This window comes from Perissodus microlepis, chromosome 18 (assembly GCF_051167445.1).
Source record: "Perissodus microlepis isolate ML-2025 ecotype Zambia chromosome 18, ASM5116744v1, whole genome shotgun sequence".
Classification (NCBI taxonomy): Eukaryota; Metazoa; Chordata; class Actinopteri; order Cichliformes; family Cichlidae; genus Perissodus; species Perissodus microlepis.
Window position 1 is genome coordinate 9,883,982 of NC_140478.1, and position 20,476 is coordinate 9,904,457.

Here is a 20,476-nt window from a genome sequence, read left to right on the forward strand (position 1 = left end):
TTTTCTTTGTTAGGACAGGTATTGTAGGCAGCATATGTCCTAAGACTGCAATTCTTACGGCACTGACAGGGCAGCATACACCTACAAGTGTTCATGTCTGTCCTTGTATGCTGAAGAAGAAGAAAGAAACCCAGAAGCACAGGAAAACTACCATATAGTGTAAATTGTGCAATGATAGCTCCAACCTGACTTTGAATCAGCTGTGTTCCACAGGCTAAAATGTTAGCAATGGCTAACGTTGCATAAATGCAAAAGCTAACTTAAAATTAGTATGCCACTTATCAGCCTTTCATTGTGTGTCCACAAATTGTAATGTTAACATTTTTAATAAAGTTACTTTTTAATAAGGGAGTTTATGTTTGCACAATTCTGCAGTTGACAGCCATGCAATAGGATATTGCTTGTTATAAGGATAACCACTGTTTGGTCTCTTTGTCTGGAGATTTGAATGGCTCTTTAGACCAGCTGCATTGTCCACAGTTCATTTCAAGCTACGCGCACTGTTCTGACGGTTGCTGTAAAGGTGGAGACATGTAGGCAGGTGGTATGATTCAACGCAGTGACAGCCCGCATGCAAAGCTTCAACACTGTGATGGTGGCGATGTAATGAGTCAGTATGTAGCTGGGCAAAAGGAAGCGAATATGGCCTGTGTGAGCAGAGGTGACACTCATACTTCATCCGGCTACATTGAATCATCAATAAAACGAAAGAGTCCGAGGGCTATGGTTGCTGTGTCATAGCTATTTGCTCATCATTCCAATTCACTACCGCACACAGTGCTGACGCTCTGTGTTGCCCTGGCCTGACTTCAGAGATGCATAATATCCTCAGTAGTTCTGTGATGAATATGTTTATTCATCCAAAAAAAAAGATAAATCAAAATAAAGTAATACTCACAGCCACAATCATCCAATCCCAACATTGTCGCAGCTGTCAGAAGAGATTCATGAGCACGGCTGTTGTGTCACATGAAGTCGCATTTTTCACCAAAATGAGTCACAAGTTGCTAAGTGCCACAGCTCTTGCAGTGTGTGCCAACATCATCCCTTGTGGGTCTGTTTTTTGTTTTTTTTTCCTGACAGTGATTCTGGATGAAAGGCGCTGTCTGCCTGGATGCCAGCGGCCCCAAGGCCTGGGTTCACAGAGCAGGCAGCCACTCTCGAACATCCAGCATGTATCTTATCGATTTTCAAAGTGACCTGGGTTCATTTCACTGTCACTGAATCACTTTTACAAAAAACTACAGGGATGTGTAACAGAATCACTTTATCAGTTAAAACAAGCAGCCCAGATCTCAAACACAAAGTGCCCTACCTCGCCACCATATGTAACTTCCAGTACTTTAAGCACACTGCTCTAGAGTTTACAGGATACATTTTACACCATTAACTCACAGAAAAGCTCTAAATATGAGCCCTGAGAGGTGTGATATTAAAATCCTACATTTCAAATATTTTGGGTTAATGACGGCCTTTAAACAATATGATTAAAATGCCAGCCCTGTAAAGTTTTCATTGATCTTAAAACAATTAAATATTGAAACCAGAACCCAGTGTTAACTCCATAATAAAGATTCTCCGCACAGACTTTAGCTGATGAAGTTATTTTAGTGCCTCAGCAGTATTTCGATAGTTCAACAGAATTGAAACAGTTAGTTTCATGAGCCGAGACACACTGCTAAGAGTGTCCCCGGAGAAATATCTGCTTTTTATCCCTTGAAATAAACACAGATTTCTGGGAGGTGTAATCTTTAAAATGATGCATACAAATGGTTTTCACTGAGGTGAAGGCACTAAAAAGACAAGTGGAATAAGGGATAAATATATGGCAGATGATGGGAAGAGGCTGAGGCTGAGTGATGTTTTATACCCCCACATTAATCCCCTCTCTCTCGCTCTGCAACGTTGTGTAACGACACACACTAATCTGAGATAATAGCTCAATTGGAGCTGCAGACTTCTTAATGATCACTTAGGGCAAGCTGGCTTGGAGACATGCAGATACAGGGCAGTAGGCCAGTAGGACCAGCAAACAAGCAAATAGTAATACACAAACACACATACACACGCACACACGTCGATAAGTTAGCATAATGTGGAAGAAAATATCTGGTTAATCTGTAAAACCAGAGACATTATAACAGAACGACACATGAGCTTATCGTGTTCTGACGCTTATGAGCAGTCGAGGTTCACAACAATTATAACTATATAGCAGCACGTACATTTAGTTCTTATCGTAATAAAGATGTAGGTAAATATACTCTTCTCTTTTTTTGCCACACTGTAGTCTTGGAAGTAATTAGTGTTGCATTTGTTCCAAGTGTTCTGTTGGGTTGAACCGGAACTGTTCAGTTAGTCCTTTCTATTGGTGTCTACACATGCACAGGAGAACTTGGGGGGGTTAAACACCTATTATTTTCAGTAAATTCATCAAATTTGCAAATCAGATTTTTACTGGTGAGCTCCTTTTTTTAATTCCATTATCCACTGAAATTAAACCACATTCATTTAAAAAGGGGTTTTAAGATAACAGGATTGTAACAAGCTGTTTCCAGAAGGACTGTGGTTTGACTGAAGGCTGATTTAAAAACATTTTATAGCATTTTAATTGCTCAAGATCGCTGTGAATGAAGGTTGGACCTGATTTTTTTTTAGACTACATAAATAAATTACATAATGAGGAAAACTTTTTGCTTCTAAGGAGCTTGCTTTCGCAAACATTATCCAGGCTTTCTGAAGGTCTTTCAAAGTTCTTCTTTGAACATTGGCTGCTTTTTTACTCATTTTAACTCCAGTCCCTGTACCTAAACAAATTTACAGGAATGTTTTTCTTTGTCAAATCACTTAAAACTTACCTATGAATCAGTCAAGCATAGAAAAGACAACTCAAGCGATGTACCAGTGAGTCTCTACACATAACAGACAACTTAGAACCAATTTTTATATGTATCTTTAGGCACTTTGCTACTAGTAGCCTATCACAAAACACCAATTTTTTCCCCAATTTCTTTAGTTGATTTGGTGATTCCCAAACAGCGAAGATGTGCAGTTTATGTTTTGTTTAGGAACCTGGATAAGTAGAGGACAACAGAAGAACTGCCAGGCCTAAAAAAAAAACTATATAAAGAAGATGAACAGTATCTGAAAATCAGTTTCTTGAGAAACAGGAAAAAATCCATCAAAGGTCTGACACAGGACCTGAGAGATGCATCTGGCCTTTCAGTTGATCCATCTACTGTTCACTGAAGCCTCATCAGAAATGGTCTCAGTAGACGTGTGGCTGTCAAGAAGCCATTCTTAATCAACGGAAACAAGGAGAAAAGGCTGAGGTATATTCAGAGGGTGGGAGAGAGGTGCAACACTGTGTGTCCACAGCCATCTGTAAAACACAGTGGGGGCTCAGTCACAGTTTGTGAGACTGCATTTCAGCCAGTGTTGTTGTAGATCTGAAAAAATTGATGATGAAGTAACTTGCATATTCTCATTCATCCATTCATGTCCTTTACTTATTTGATCATGAGGCATTTGGCTACTTTAAGAGAATTCTAGCTACTACCATCATCTTCATTGGCTACAGCTAAGTTTCTCACTTTGACATAAACACAGAAAAGTACCATCAGATTTTGATCCAGCATGCAATACCATGTGGAAAGCATTTCATAATTTAATATATTCCCAAACACACTGCCAATGCAGTAAAAGCATATCTAGATAGAAAAACATTCAGTGGAACGCTATAAGCAACGATTGCCCTCCCCAGAGCCCAGACCTCAACATTATTGAAGCAATGTGGGATCATCTTGACAGAGAACTGAACAAAAGGCAGCCAACATCCAAAGAAGAGCTTTGAGTGTCTCTAGAATAAATAACTATTCCTGGAGACTACTTAAAGAAATGTGTTGAAGAATAAAGGTAGTTATACCTTCATACTTTCAAGCTCATAAGAATTATACAAACTCTGTTTTTGTAAACAAAAACAAAGCTCTTAAATGCTCTAGTAAGGTGCATCAGGGGACTTGTTGACATGTTTTTCAACATAACAGGAAATAGAACACTACTGCTGTTATTCTCCTTAAAAATGGGAAAACACTTGCAATTGCAGTAATGCAAACATTATTTTGTTTTTCTTCTTTAGGCAGACGTTTTCAACAGACTTTATGTTTCTTGAGGAAAAGATCAACTGGACAGATAAAAGATCAGAAGATCAGTTTGTTTACCGAACTGACATGTTTTAAAAGCCATACATTTTTGCAATAAAAACGTTTGCTTTATCGTAGCTTTTCAAATTGGTGACTAATTGAGGCATTATCACATCTTTGTGAATTAACATAACATAAATTGACCACAGACCCGACAGAAAAAATGCCTCATAGCTTGGAGAGATAAAGGCGTAATCCTTTCCACGCTGTGTCTGTTGACAACAGCCGTGGAGATTATGGGGAGAATTTGATAGGAACACAAAACAACCTCCCAGACTCACACTGTAGGGTCATAATAATTTCTTTTCCCACTTTCTATCACTTCAACTTCACTGAATCACTCAAGCTTCAAAGAACACAGACAAAAAAGATTCAGACACTGTGGGGTGAAACACACTCACTCAAGAAATGTTTTTAACTCTGATAAGCCAAAAATACAAGGCATCCTTTTTTTCCCTGAAACCTCAGCGACACAAAGCAGAACCTCACACAGAATGGTATTATTTTTCTGAATTTACAAGTAGATCTCAGCAGGTGGCAAAACTGTTTCCTCGTGTCTGATCAGTCGGCATTACTTTGTGAAATATTGCTGTCAACTAGCCTGGGTGGGTGATGTCAACACAGCTAGGAGAAAAATAACCTGTCAGAGCAATAAAAACAGCCGGAAATACCCAAAAAGTAGAGCTGGCGGGAAGCGTGTTCGACCGGCCATCAGTGCCAACAGAAACAGAGAGTCATGAGGCTGTAGAGAGTTTTAAAGTGGAGTCCATTTAGCTTTCTGTGGGAATCTGCTGCGTGAGTGCAGAAAAAGAAGTGAAGATGTTGTAGATAGGCCAAAGTTGTTCGAAAAAGTATGTAAAAATAGTTCGCCAAGTGAGCATTCAGAGATGTGGATATTTATGATAACAAAGGACTTTTCCCTTTTTGAAAGAGGAAAGCCTTGAAAAATAAAATGCAGAGGATAAGCGGAAGATGAATTACTGCTTAACAGATAGTTTTATTTGCAGCCAAAGAAATACCATAAGCATAATAAAGCAAAGAAAAAGAAGGAAGGATTTCAAAACAAAATCCTGTGAGCTATTTTGAATTGATGACAAAAATACTCTGTCAGCAGGTGAGGCATTGTCTGCCTTCAAGAACTTAGCAAGCAGCCAAATAAAAAAACAATAATATTGACTGACATAATCTTACCTATTCTCATATCATAAAACCAATTTACAGATCACGCACGAAGTAGACCATATTAAAAAATATTGACCGCTTTCTTCGCACTCAAGCTATTAAAAGGACCTCAGTGTGCCTCAGATGTGTGAGTTCTAAGGACTCTTAATAGAGCTTTAAACAAGCATTTATCAAGCATTGCACAGAGGCTTCTTAATTTTCTGAAACTTGGTGTGTTAGCAGGCCTGTGGTTTCGACACTATAGCAGAGAATCTGCATCCACCGAAAGGCTTTAGAACAAAGAAATAAAAAAATGACTACGGGAGGTTTGGAGGAGTGCCGGCAGATTCAAAAGTGAGTGTGGCAATGAGGGAGTAGTGGAGGTTTATTAGCTAAGAGAAGACAACGAGAGGAGGCATGCAGCCTGTTGCTGACTCTGCATCGCGGTGTAAAACAACAGAAGACTTTGAGCGCTACGTGGCGATGTGAAATGCCTCCCTGCAGGTGTGAATGTTAAATTCATGAATGCAAATGAAATAGATTCTTATCACATCCGAGGATGAGAGGAGAGTCAAGCGGACACTCTGGACTTTGAAGGTAACGCAGATAGATGGCAAGTGGGCGATATGCTGCTATAATCAGGACGAGGATTAAACGCCGACTTCGCATCAGAGTCGGCACAAATTGGACTTTGAGAATTCAAGGAGGAATTCTTTTGTTGCCTCCACTGCTGTCAACTCCAGATGCAGCGAGAGGGAGGGAGGATTTGCGTCTCATCCTCACCCAGGAACTTATGCAACCAGTAAACAAAATGTACAGTTTCTTATATATGGACTGAACTTCTCTGCTGCAAAAATACAGTGTGCACATGCATTAGTACTCATGTGATTCTGTTTATTCTAACATGGCCCATACTTGTGTCTGTACATAGTTAGGGACTGCAATTATGCATGTATGAATGTATGGGTCCCCACAGTGAGTGAACGGTCTGTGGGGAATAGTTTGATAATGGGGGGATGGTAGGGGTGTACCGAGTGACAGGGATTGCAGTCTCGGGGGTGAACTAGTGGGGGATGGTGTTAACAAAAACAGGGTAAAGGATGGAGAAGCACCATGGTGCATAAAGATTACTGGTATGAGAAATTCTGGTGTGTTTTAGACACCTGTTCTGCCAGCGACAGTCAGGTTAGAAAGAAAGTGACACTGGCATGACAAATAAGGAGCTGCAGCTCCTTCCTGTCAGCATATTTCATAACCATGGTCTGTTGCACACATTCAGTCACTGAAATATCTGGCTTAGCATTGTGTTATGAAATATTATACTTTCAGCAAAAAAAAAAAAAGTGAGACAATCCACTCAGCCTTTCAGAAACTTAATTTAAAAAATGCTACCGCTTCACAGCCAACGAGAACCAACGGTGTCATTTCTGAACAGGATTTGCTGTATTTACAAGCTAAATCCTCAGCACCTTCTCCCCCAACGCAGCATATGTTGTACAGGTTTTCACCTCACCGCCTAACACCGGCTGACTTCTGTCTTTTCACATGGAGAAAGAGAAAAACGGCTTAAAGAGGCAACCTGTGAGAATGACTCAAAGATAAGTAAATCATTCTTTAACAATTGCCAGAGTACAGAGGAGTACAATTTTAACAGCCAACATCCTTAGCATCTCTCTGATCACACACTACAGGGATGTGGGTACAGAAACCCTGCATCTCTGCTCAGGGAAACAAGCGCCTGCCCACGCAGATACAGCAGGCCACACAGGAAAAGGAGATGGACACAGAGTGAAGGCCACACATGTACCGCTCTCTAATAAAACAACATGTAATGCTTTACAGTCATAATCATCAAATGGTGGGCTGACAGTAAGTCTCAGCTTAAAAGGCTTTCAGAGGAAGTGTTTTCACTCAAACCCTAAATGTGTCAGAAGCTCCTCCTTATGAAAAACACACGAGGGGGTAATAAACCCACAAACAATTTCCTATGAAAGAAATACAGAGGAAATAAAGCCTGGCAGAGCAATCACTTTTCCCCAAACGTCAGAATTCGTGTGCGTGTCTGAAGCAGTGACACATGAATGTTTTAGGAGCAAACAGGCTCCAAATGACCTGTTTTTCTGCGTGCCTGAGGACACATCCTGCTGGGACGGAGACGAGAAGCAAGGAAAGAACAGGGAAACACCTCCAGACGCGCATAGGAAGTATAAGGTGGTTGTATACAACAGGTCTGTGTGGGGGATGGAGTTTTGTGGAAGAGAAAGGGAGAGAGAGAGAAAACATATAAAAACAGAGAGATGCATGAGAAGAAAGAGAGAGTGTATGCATTATGAGATCGCGTGGGGAGGTGTATAATTTTCTCCCGAGCCACAATTAACCCAGACACAAAAGAAGCTGCACTGCAAACACGCAAATCTCGGCTTCAGCTTTGGCACAACTTCACTGGTTTCAGCACGAGCATTCTTTCAAAATATAGGCCACTGGTTTGCTGTCAAAAAGGAAAGCAGAATTCTATTATTTCCACCCAGAACAACACATCCAAGATACCTGTCAGAGCTTTGTGCACTGGAGCGATGCACCACGCAATCTGTCCCTCACCTGGACAGCTTTTCATTTGGAGATGATTGGAAAATGGTTCCACCCAATCAACCCACATTTTAGGAAAACACGCTTGTTGAGTGCTCTATTTATAGGAGAAGGGATGAAATCACCTGCACGCGCTCTTAGCCTGAGGCGAACGCACACATCCTCACTCAAAGCATGATTGCATTTGTGCCTCTTTGTAAACTCTGCTGGCTTTTATGGAATCAGGGCTGTTGTGAACAATGCGCGAGTAGAAAGAAAATTGATAAAATCCCAATAAGATAGCAAAGCCAGCAAAAAATAATCTAAAGCTATGAAAGGGCAGAAACCTGGGAGGGATGCGGGTTCATTTTCTGGTTCATGACTTTTAACACAATAAGAAAACACAACTTAAAATATACAGGCTGTAGCACACACTCGAATCGTGATCAAAATTGAAAGACTAGCTCTAATGAATACTCAGAGCTAAACTTTTTCTAGTAATATTGATGGTTAGGATCACACTGACTGGACTAATCCTCATGATAATACGGTGGGATGTTTTTATGATTAAGCAGGGATGGAGGGGTTGCACTGTTATAATCATTAATATAGTTAATGTCTATTTTTATCATGCTTTAACATGTTATTGTGTAATAACACCTTAGTCGTGGCAGGTCCACAGTTAACATATTTAATCTGTGTTTATTTCTTCTTTAATTTTAACACTTACGACAGTTTTCTTCATCACTGTTGTCTGAGCAGTCGTCATCGTCGTCACACCTCCAGATGGTCGGTATACACCTTTTGTTGTTGCACTGAAACTGTCCATCCTCACACTCATCCGTGGCTGCAAGAAACAAAAACAAAAACAAAAGGAGAGATAAGAGTCCAGATGGATGAGCAACAATTGGATATAACAGTAATCTCTTGTATGCTAGTTCAACTGTCATTTGCAAATGAATGCCTAATTGATATTCAGTCTTCATTCGGGTCAATTGGCTGAAGGGCTAGAGGCGTCATGGTGCATGCTTTCTTTCAGATAGCGGTCTCCTTTTCCCAGGATATTTAACAGTTCAAAGACAGAAGGGCTCAGAAGAGGCCCAGGGTCTGCACGACTCAATTCTTCCAAACGTAAAGACAAAGATTCAGTCAGTCAGTCAGTCAGTCTGGGCTACTACAGCTACTACCTCTGATGCAGTATGGATGCTCACAGCCGGGAAAACACATGACAGACACGCAGAGGCTTTTTCCTATCCTGAAACCTCACCTATTACATTTTTAAAGTGAAATAAACCACACACTTGCGCATTAATTTGTTTTTAGAAAGTAGTCCCTTTTAGCCTTTTTGCTCTCTTGGTATCACACGCACGCTCGCGCGCGCCGAGTAGAGAGCGCTTCCCGTCAGCTCAGCATCACACACCAGCCTTTATCTACTATTTCAATAGCGTCTCGCGCGCAGAGGGGGACAACAATTTTCAACTGACCTTTTGTGAAATGAAGCCTGAGGACGAACAAATTAAAAAGTAGCAATATCCTTAAATCCGTCCACATTTCTGGAGGAGGTGATGGAGCTCATTCACATCCACGAAACAAAGCCCAAAAGCCGCTCTTGTTGTAGCGCTGCGACGCCGCTGCCTGCCTCTCCGCCGTGTGAAACTCCCCCTCCCTCCGCCTCACTGGCTACCCGGCGCGTGACGACAGCGCGCGGGGCGGGGACAGTTACACTACACAATGCGATACAGCAGGACAGTGACCAAAGGCATGAAATAATACAAACTATTAAGGCAAATTTCTTGAACTAGCTTACTTTAAAAATAAATGCATTTATTTATCTTTTGCTTGCGTTTTGTGGTATCTTCATTTTTATGTGTGGTTGTTTATTTTGCGATTGCAGCGAAATAAAAAACTGTAACTAAAAACTTTTTTGCCTCTCTAGATCACAATGTCATACAATAATAAAATCTTTGAAGGCAGATTTTCTAAAAAAAAAAATTGTTGAGTAGAATAGAAATAAACGGCAGTTCTTTTTGTTTTTTGTTTTTTCTCTTTGCTATGGTGCTTTCTTATCCCATACAGTTTTAAATTTTATTTGTGACATTAGGCAGAAAAATCTATTTTTTAACATTATTTGGACAAATAACAATAATAGAATAATAATACAATACAATTTGACACTTGCCTTACATGTTAAAGAACCCCGCTTCAACCTGGGAGGAGATACAACCCCAGCCTGAAGGGGTCACAAGCTATTTTACTCCTGATGCTACTCCCGAACCTGGATAAACAGGAGGGTTATCTCAGCTATTATATCTGCTGTAAAAATTGTGCCATATCAAACTTACAGATCTACCAACTGTGCAGCTTTTAGAGTAGGGAAAAAACATTGGCCTACAAGGGACAGACCAAAATAAGTGTTGGGCTATTATGACTAGGTGATGGGACAAGTCCAACGCTGGTGTGATTCTGGTGTGATTAGCTCAAAATAACACCATAAACCTAAGCTCATAACAAATGTTAAATACAAATATGCAATTTTTTATTTCAGTATTGAGCATTCCTGGGTTTAAAATAGGTTGAAAAAATAGTTGGTCTTTTTTGGGGAATATAATTACATGTTTGCATATATAAATTCAGGCCAAACTGGGGGGGTTTCTCCCCAGTTTGATGTCTTGAAAATGTATGCTGCTCAAAGAAAGCGTCTCTAAGAAAGCTTGTCAATCATTTTTATTGTTTTGAATCTTTCATTCAGATCCCTCATTATTTTCTGGCTTTTCTGGACATTTTTCTGGCTATGTGAAGTATTGGTAAGTTATGGAACTTACCTGCTGGGAACAAAGACGCTGCAAACAGGGGGAGGGATGCCAGATGAACCAAATGATCTTTCCTGTTGAAATATGTAACAGATTTTGATGTAGCACATTTATCAAAACCTTTTTTTTCTCTGAGTGTTCTAGTTTTGCTAATCAAGGACATGTATGAGTGAGAAAGAGAGTGAAAGTAGTCTGAGAGCTGCCCATGTCATACCCACTGAGCCAGTGAAATCAATTTTGGAGCATGACAGACAGGTAATAGTGGTACACTGCTGGGGACTAGCAGGAGCAGATTGGTAAGGATCAAGAGGTCAAGCAATTTTGCATCCCTGTGGTGTATTTGTGTTCACTTTGAAACAATTTTGGGTATAATTTCAAAATCCTCCACAATGCAGCCAGAGCTCCACACATGTAACAAATCCTTAAATCCGTCAAAGTTTAAACAATAGAAAAAGGGAAAAACAGTTTATGGCTGATGGAAAGCAAAGGGAGGTGTAAGATATGAAACACTGTGGTCTTAGTGAGGCAGATTTCAATGTTTTGGAGCTCACTTGTTTCAACATCTTTAACACACTATTGTACAGTACACCATCCTATTCAACATCACCATTATTAATACTCCCCCTGAGCAATAATTTGATATGAGTATCATCTATATGCAAATTGCAAATGCTAAGGTGAACTGCAGGCTATGGAGTTTCTAAAAGTAGCACCAAGAGAAATAGGCTCCTGTACCACTTATTACTCTTACTAAACACAATGAGGTAATATTTGTGACAGATAAAAGTGCATTGGTAGTATTTACAAGGTCTAGTGGCTCCCAGCCAGAGAGAAAAAAAGGCTGTCTTTCAAATCTAGGCCATGACCATTACTGACAGCATAATCACTCATTTTAAATGGAGATAAGCTCAAGGATAACTTAATCCCTCCTATTCTCACTTTACACACTGAGATACATGCACACACATAAACAGTCGTGTAGCTGCACAAGCAGTTGTGTTCACAGTCAAAAAGTCGCGGCACTGAAAAGAAAAATGTAACAGTTAAGACTTGTTGTCATGGTTTCACAGCAATTGTCCAGCCAGAGCAAGACAGCAGGAGCATATTGAAAGGAAATAACACAGATGTTGCTGAACAGCTGTTTGAAGCAACAAAAGTGAATATGATATTAGTTTACTCCTGACCTGACCAAATTCAGAATTTTATCTGCGACTAGTGATGCAGAAAAGCAAGTCGATACAATTTCCTGATTTTATGAGTAGCTAGGATTCATTATAACCATCATGCAATAATGGTTCATTATGTACAGTAACACACTGTGGAGTTCATAAACTGTGGATTTGCACTTTGACACAAACCTACCATACTTAAAGAACAGTATGTGTTCTCATTCATGGCTTCTTCAAAATGAAATGAAAGCAATGGGTATTGCTGTAGTACAACAAACATACTTTTGATGTAGTTACAAATTTGATTCTCATGCATCAGAGACAGCTCCAAGTAAATTGAGTTTACAGTCAATTTGCTGTGAGGGGTGAGTCATGACTAAATGAAAATGCTTTTAGCAAACTGGGGATTAGGAAAGAGGCAGGGCATATCAGAGTGAGTGTGAGAGTGAGAGATTGTCAATCAGCACTAATATAAGAACAGATTTTGCATATCTTAATACGTGCAATGCTTTTTTACTGCTTTGACCTCCTTTTCAAATGTCTATGACTATAAGCCATAGTATAAACACTTAGTTGCCCTAAAGACAAGGGTTCACAAAGGTCCTCAGTAACTTTTTGTGTGGGCTGTTGGCTTAGTTTAGTTTAGTTTGTGCTTAATGTTGGTTTAACTTAATGTAACATTTGTTTAAAAAAAATGAATCCAGTTTTACTGGTTTCTTGTGTTATCTGTCTGGCAAAAACGTCTACTCCTCCATAGCCCTGAATGAAATTGCTCTTTTAATTGAATTGGTACTTGCTATGGCTAATAAAAATGGTCCTCCCGTAACCTGTCTGGTGGTATATTCATGTCTATCTAGACTGAAATACAAATGTTTGGAATCTTTGTAACAATAACAGTTCTGATGAAGAATAAAGTAATATATGTTTTATAGCTAACCAGACATTTATACATTGTTACAATATTTGTTCTTTTGTTGTTCCTTAATTTGAGCCATTATACCACCAAATCATACTAATAAGTGATGACCACGTAACTGCCTGATCAATTTTAGTGTACAAAGATCTTCATATCTTTTAATTACTGAGATACAATTTCCCATTTTAACAACCTTTTTATTAATATGTTCTGTCCACGATAGTTTAATGTCTAAGACTACACACAGGGCTTGGTCTCATGGACTTGATCAACACTCCATTAATGGAACCTATTAATGGTGGCATGACAAGGAAAGAATTTACTGTACACTTCCTTCATCCACTTCATGTAATGGCAACTTTTATTTTAGAATCACAAGCTCCACACCCTAAAGCTTAAGGTGCTTTAATTACCCATAATTAACAAAATGAATGTTATGCAGTATTACATAAGCCCTGTTACTAGAGACGGTGCACTTAAATCCAAGAGGAAAGTGTTTACTGAGGTCATAAATGAAGGGCACATTAGGGTCTTTTTCTCACAGGCTTACAGTCAGCTACTGGAGTTGCCCTCTGCTCACCATTAGGCGGAATACAGTGTAGGATGCTCATACACTGACTTCACTTTTCAAATCTGGGAGCTAAATCTACCTATTTTAAACAATTTTTAGAGTATTCCATCCAACAATTGTTGAGATATCAGCTAATATCATACATATATCAACTTGCTGGTTGTATGGGAGGAATATCCAGAAATTTCATAAAAGGATGCATCATGTTGTGAGACCTGGTCAACTTACTTGGAGTAAAAACACTACTGGATGCCTGAACTTCTTTGACTTGCTGGTAGCACTAGATGAAATATCAGGGTATATTCAAAGTCTCTTGTCTGTAAACAATTTCATGTCAGATCAAACTGCATCCCCATCAGTCATGCCTCGTGACAGATAATTATCGGTTATTTGAATCTCCTCACTGTCAGGGTGCATAATTTTGGAAACTTTATAAGCAGCATCAAAATACTCAGTATGCTTAAGGTTTGTGCGAGCCTCGTTGTGTCATGAGTTGTCAAGAAATTGGCCCTTTTATTTGTCACAGCAGCCAGTTTGGAGGATTTGCTACATTCTGGAGAAGCCGCCATGATCCTCTTGCACAGTCAAGGAATTAAGAAATCCACAGCTTGTCGTGTGAGCAGCATTTCAGTAAGTAGTGTGGTTCTTGTTGCATTTCTTATTTAATTAACCTTTAGGGGACATTTGCTGAGCAGGCATACGTTTTCTTTTTTCAGTTTTCTGCTCCACATTCACTCAGCTGTAGCATCTTGCATTGACAGGCTTCATGGTTCAGTTACAGTGTAACTATCTACTGATTGGCCTCTGAGCACTCAAGCAATTAAATATAAGTACCTTACTCAAGAACACCTCAGCAGCTGCTGTTGAGAGATGAGAGAGTCAAGTTTGTTCTTGTTTTCGCTTACCGCTCACCAGCCTATAAGGGAGAGAGGAACAGTGATGCTGTTTGTCTAACCCAGCGGTCTGCAACTGTGAGATTAGTTCATCCTCACTGGTTGATGCTGTCCCTGTCAGCAAAGTGAGTCCATGAACGAGAAACTGTTTGCAGGGTTTTGCACAGCCCCCTCACCATAATCTTAACCATACACTGAGATCACTTTTTAAGTCTCTGAGCTAAATTCTTCCCTCCTCCACACTCAGAGTAAATCTTCCTACTTTAAAGAGTAAATGTGTAAAACCTGGGTCTCTGTATAATTGCTCCAATGAAACACACTTTCAAGCATTTTTTGCAATAGCCAATTGTTATCTATTGCACACTATCATCAGGGTAATGTCCAGAACTATACTTGAATACGCCAAAGGCCTCAAACATGCGACCAGAGTCATAACAAAGCATCTTCCACAATAACATGAAGGAGGAGCTATGACCCATGACATGATGACTGACTGTATTCGTCCTTTATTTGAAAAGCAGATGAGATGGTGGAGCCATTCTATTTATCAGTTTGTCACTCTGTAGGTTTTAGGTGTCAGAAATGAAAAAGCATTTTAAAAAGACAGTTTATTGCATCTGTGTTGATAAACTATAACTACAATAATGCTACATCCACAGAGGCTGGCTTTCTTCACAGTCCCTACATTTATTTTTAATGTTGTTAGTACATTTATATGCTTATGCTTGCGTATCTATTAAGTAAGTAAGGCTGTATTTAATTTGAGAATTTTTCCCATTACAGTATCAATATTTTTTGCTAAATGTAGAGATTTGAGTGCTTATGTTACATTTAAATACAGGTGACAAACGCGCTGCCTTGGGCACAAAAAAAGTCTGCAAGGTTTTGGTGGCCTATTAACAACAATGAGTTAGACATCCCTAATCTAACCCCATATGCAGCCTTCTAATGTGGGCACCCTCAGACTGCTTCCAAACCTGGAGGCTGCTGCCACCTGCAGGATGATCTTTGTCCACAACAACGGTACATACTCTTTTATCAAATACATATATTAAACATGACTGTCCTGTTGCGGTATCATTAGAGCAAAACGCACATGTTGTGTTTATTAGATTGACAAAAACAAAATTTAAGCCTTAACTAGAAGCCTGTTGAGTTTTTCTTAAAATGTATGAAATATGGTGGAGTCTTAAGCATACTGCATATTATTTGAAGTATATTTACAACCTTTGACATTCTTGTCATTTTAAAGTTTTCCTCTACTTTATTGTATTAGCATGATTTGGCTTTTTTTTCTAAATATGTAGCTTTGATCTTTCAGATTTTCTAATAATTGTCCAAATGACAATTGTAGAGAGACACTTAATACAAAAATGTGCCTGGATGACATCCTAGGTTCCTTCAGTAAAGCATGAAAAGCAAACTCAGACAGTATCAACCTCAATATTAACACGTGAAGTGAATAATGTTATAATAATAATAATAATAATAATAATAATAATGGATTGGATTTATATAGCGCTTTTCAAGGCACCCAAAGCGCTTTACAATGCCACTATTCATTCACTCTCGCATTCACACACTGGTGGAGGCAAGCTACGGTTGTAGCCACAGCTGCCCTGAGGCAGACTGACAGAAGCGAGGCTGCCATATCGCGCCATCGGCCCCTCTGTGATAAGTTATCACATTATAATGCAACGTCCTGCTTGCTGCTGATGTGAATGTTGCTTTGTATATGTCACTAATGTTGTAAACCAGTAACACCCACCCATGGCACCCTCTGACATCAGTGGCCAGGTTACTGTGCTCTGTCACACCATAAAAGCTGCTCTGAAACAGACCGAGCACCAGCATCCAAACCACTGTGTGTGATCAAGCGATACACTGGAACAAGTTCAATCCAGTGAGGCCCATTAAAGGTCACGGCTGCTTTGGTAGCATGAGGATGGCCCACACAAGCTTAAACAAGTGGTTTGGTTGTTGCTGTTGTTGTGGCTCATCTGTGTATTTTATGCTGAAGAATTTATAATGCAGCCTTTTTTTTTCTGATCTGTTCATCGATTTGTCCGTTAGTTCACAACATTCAGTTTTTTTCTCTCTGAGCCTGATGAATTTTGGAGTCACTCCCAGAGCAGCAGGCAAATGACTATCGAGGCTATTCTGTCACAAGGCAGAACAGACAGTAAACAAGCACATACAAATACACATTCACCAGCTGTACAGGAGCATGCCAAATACATATCAACCTGTCACAATGATTAGTGCAAATATTTTCATGCTTTGCCTGATTGCTGGCTTAATTGCTGTCGATAATTTTGACGTTCTTTGGTGGAGACTATTTTAAAATAAATAGACACTGATTTCTCTATCATATTAAAGTAAACAAATAAATGAAAATGAAATTAAAGCCCTACCGTTGGCACCGAGCAACTATGACTACATGATGTTTCATCAAATCTACAAGAGTAATTAACAGTGAGGGTAATTATTGTGAATCAATATGTCCCGCCTAGTGGCTGTATTTAAATCGCTGTACAAGTGCATTAATTGCCAGCTTGCGGCTGAATCACATTGAGTGGGGACAGACTGGTGAATCACTTCTATTGACATCAGAAATTTTTTTTATACTAACTGTAGCTTCATTAATAAATACGAATCTGAGAGGCGTAAAATCAAGCTTTTACAATAAAATACAAAGGTTTCTTACAGATACAGTCATGGCAAAACGAAAGTAAACTCTCATCTTGTCCTTATCTGGGTTTAAAGTTAGGTCGATATACCTCAGATGAATTACAAAACATGCCATATTGCACATATTATTGATTTTGCAAAAACTGAACTAAAATGCAGAAGCTGTGTGTGGAAAACCAAGTATGTACTTACTACTTAAGAGGGTAAGTAGCACCCAGATGCTGTTCATCAAATACACTTCACTGATCTTCACAACATGTAAGCAGAAAAACGGTGTACTACGGGCAAATGTATAGATGTACTGATGTATACAGATAAGGGTAGTATAAAAGTTCTGCAACAATGAACTTTCTACAGATGAGTCCAAAGTAGATATGTTGGCCACAAAAAACACCAAGTTTGGAAAACAACAAAACAAAACAAACACAGCGTGTCAGCACAAACACCTCACACCAACTGTCAAGCATGGTGGTGGAGGGATGATGAGCTGGAGTCACAGCACCTGGGAATCTTGCAGTCATTGAGTCAACTCCTCTGCATATGTTGCGGAGTATAGCATGGTGGAAAAGAATGGAGAGAAACCCCCACTAAACTTTTGGGTTGGCATTACTTCAGGGGGTTTTTTTTGTATTAATTGCATACTTTGGTGTTTTTTTGTGTGTGTGTGTGTGTTTGGTGTGAGGAGTGGAGATTCTACTCTAGTCCAGCTGCCAGCTATTTGGAGTTGAGTACAGGGAGCAGCTGATTGGGAAGGATGGGAGCCATTCTCTATAAAGGGGAGAGGAAACTGGAAGACTTTTTTAGTAGGACACTGGTGCAGCAGGGAAGCCTCTGAGACTCCAGGGTGAAGTGTGCACATTCTAAGGCATAGGTGTCAAACTCTGGCCCGCGGGCCAAATTTGGCCCGCAGCCTAATTACATTTGGCCCGCGAAGCCATACCAAATTACTATTAGAGCTGGCCTACTGGTATTATACAGCTAATATATATATTGTTTAGTATTAAGCTTTGCTTGTTCCATATTCAGTTTTTCAGCAAAACTTTTTTGAGTCCATAAGAAAAGATTCATTCTTATATCTGGAGGAAGATTTTGTTTTTCAATAAATATTAATGTTAGCCCGCGACTTTGTTCCAGTTTTGAATTTTGGCCCACTGTGTATTTGAGTTTGACACCCCTGTTCTAAGGGAAAGGATTTTTAACCTGGCCTGGTTTTGCTTTTAAATTAATCTGAGGATGTTGGAGGGAGGACTCATTTTAATTAGGATTTGTGTGGATCTGCTGGGAGGAAAAACACTGGATTGGAGACTCTCCGTGCCCATGGAAAGGAAACTGGCCAAGTTTAGGGAAGTTTCCGCTCGAGAGTGGAAGCCCCAGGATTTAATGTGGAGACCCACCCTTGAATGACACCAGGCTTGAAAAGGTGGGTGGCAAACCTTTCTGAGGAAGATGCAGGATTGATATGTTTTTGGCTGCTTGTTCTTCCAAGTGACCACCTTCCCCTGTTTGTAACCAGGCTAACAACCCTGACCGTGGTGGCTTTGGGCCTTGGACTCCTGGCCAGAGTTGTGTCTTCAGCCAGTAGTTTGACTCTGAGGGAAAAAATAAATCTTGTGTACCCCATTGCAGTGTGGGGGTTCCTTACTGGTCAATATTAGAGCTTACTACTTTCTTGTACGGAGGCCATTTTGGGCCATACGTAACATATACACAAGTATCCTTGAGTTAAATATAAGACCATCTGACCAACATCTAGAGCTTGGCCCAAACTGTGTCATGCAACAGAACAATGATCCCAAGCGCAGCAGCAAATCTACAACAGAACGACAAAAAAGCAAAGAATCAAGGTGTTGCAATGGCCCAGTCAAAGTCCAGACCTCACCCTGATCGGAGGGACTTTCATAGCTGTGTATAAACAAATACCTACATATCTCAACAAACTGAAACAATGTTGTAAAGGATGACTGATGACTACAGAAAATGATTACTTAAAGTTAATGCTGCTGAAGGTGGTTGTACAAGCTACTGAATCATAGGTTACACTTATTTTTGGTAAATAAATAATGGTATGGTGTCCTGTCTTGTTGTTAATCTGAGGTTGTATTTACCTAATTTTAAGAGTTGGTAAGGACCAGATAATTTTTTTAAAATAATTTTTGATGTGTAAAACCTTAGAACTGAAATAGGGTCTACTTTATTACCTTATTACTCCACTAGGGGGAGAAAGTGGCATTTATGTACTGGTCTCAGTACTTTGGTCATGAGAAGGACTGGTTCATCAGGGGTTTCCAGACAGCTGCATGGGTATATCTGAGTAAATATGCTACTGGCATCTCTGGATGGAGAAGTTGAACAAGCAGATGCACTTATATGTCACCCAGCCTTCACCATTGTGACTGGAATTACACTGAAAAGCTTCCAAAAGTGCATAAAATATACACTGCTGCTAAGAGTTTATATTTCTGTGAAGAAATTAATATCTAAATCTAAATAAAAGTTCATCCATCTTTCCCAACAGCTGATTTATTTATATTTTATTGGTCATATAGAATAAAAATGACTCAAGATGAATTTTAGTAAATCAAAGGTCACCATGCTAACACCAGCAAACTCGTTTGTTTATTTTTCCCTTCATAACTCATATTGATTCAACTTTGTTTCAATCTACACTTCCTCTCTAGTTGTTAGCGCCCCTGCAGTGACTCCATTCTAGCCTCAGCCACTTGTCACTGAGTCAACGCGCATGAAAGCAAGATCATTACACTGGAACAATTGGGGGTGGGGACATCTTTAATTATGTTAGATGTAACTGCATCAGAATACACCACTGCACTACACTGCATTAGCCACAAGCCAAACCTAGCTAGTGGATGCTATTAGCTTCTCCTATGCCGTATATCTGAGAGATAAATATATAAGTTTGCCTGTTTGGCTATTAAATAAACATTTACATGCTTTTGTCAAGCATTAGATGAGAATATTGTTACAACTTTAACAGTTTTACATCTTAAATGTGAAACAAGAACTATAAGACAGCTAAGCAAAGACTGGAAAAACCTAGCTAGCCAAGCTCTGTCCAAAGGTCAAAACCTACCTACAGTAAGAGCACCAAGCCCAGTAATTAATATGCAGACTATTCCTTTAAGCACACACAGCCACCTAAATAGTAATAAAACCACAGCTTGTATCTTTTTTTTTTTTTAACATTTTATTTTGAGCTTTAGAGGTGGCAGAGCAGGAAAGCAAAGAAATATACCTGTGAAATGGTTTTATGGATAATGTTCAGTATTGCCATGTGTGTAAGAAATAGATGAGATGCCCAGGTTAGTTAGCACCTCAGTGAGGAGATACACTATTCACTGAGACCTATCCAGCCCAGTGTCTGAGTGACGCTATCCTTGGGATCACAGAAACACCATTATCAGTGCACACTGACATCACTCAGCCCTCCAAAGCAGCAACGCAACACCCATCCACGTCCCCCACACACCATCACCCACC

The 20,476-nt window shown here is 39.7% G+C and overlaps 1 protein-coding gene across 3 annotated transcripts in view; it reads right to left on the reverse strand.

Moving 5' to 3' along the window:
- Nucleotides 1–9,598, reverse strand: part of LOC146367260 (low-density lipoprotein receptor-related protein 8-like) — an 83,941-nt gene extending 74,343 nt beyond the window's left edge. For all 3 annotated transcript variants that reach the window (XM_084913225.1, XM_084913226.1, XM_084913224.1), the window contains exons 1-2: nucleotides 9,413–9,598; nucleotides 8,659–8,775 (exon numbers count right to left, since the gene is read on the reverse strand). In XM_084913225.1, coding sequence (XP_084769351.1) covers nucleotides 8,659–8,775; nucleotides 9,413–9,479 — 184 coding nt within the window. In that variant the 5' untranslated portion in view covers nucleotides 9,480–9,598. The remainder of the gene's footprint in view (nucleotides 1–8,658; nucleotides 8,776–9,412) is intronic.
- Between the last annotated feature and the right edge of the window lie 10,878 nt (nucleotides 9,599–20,476).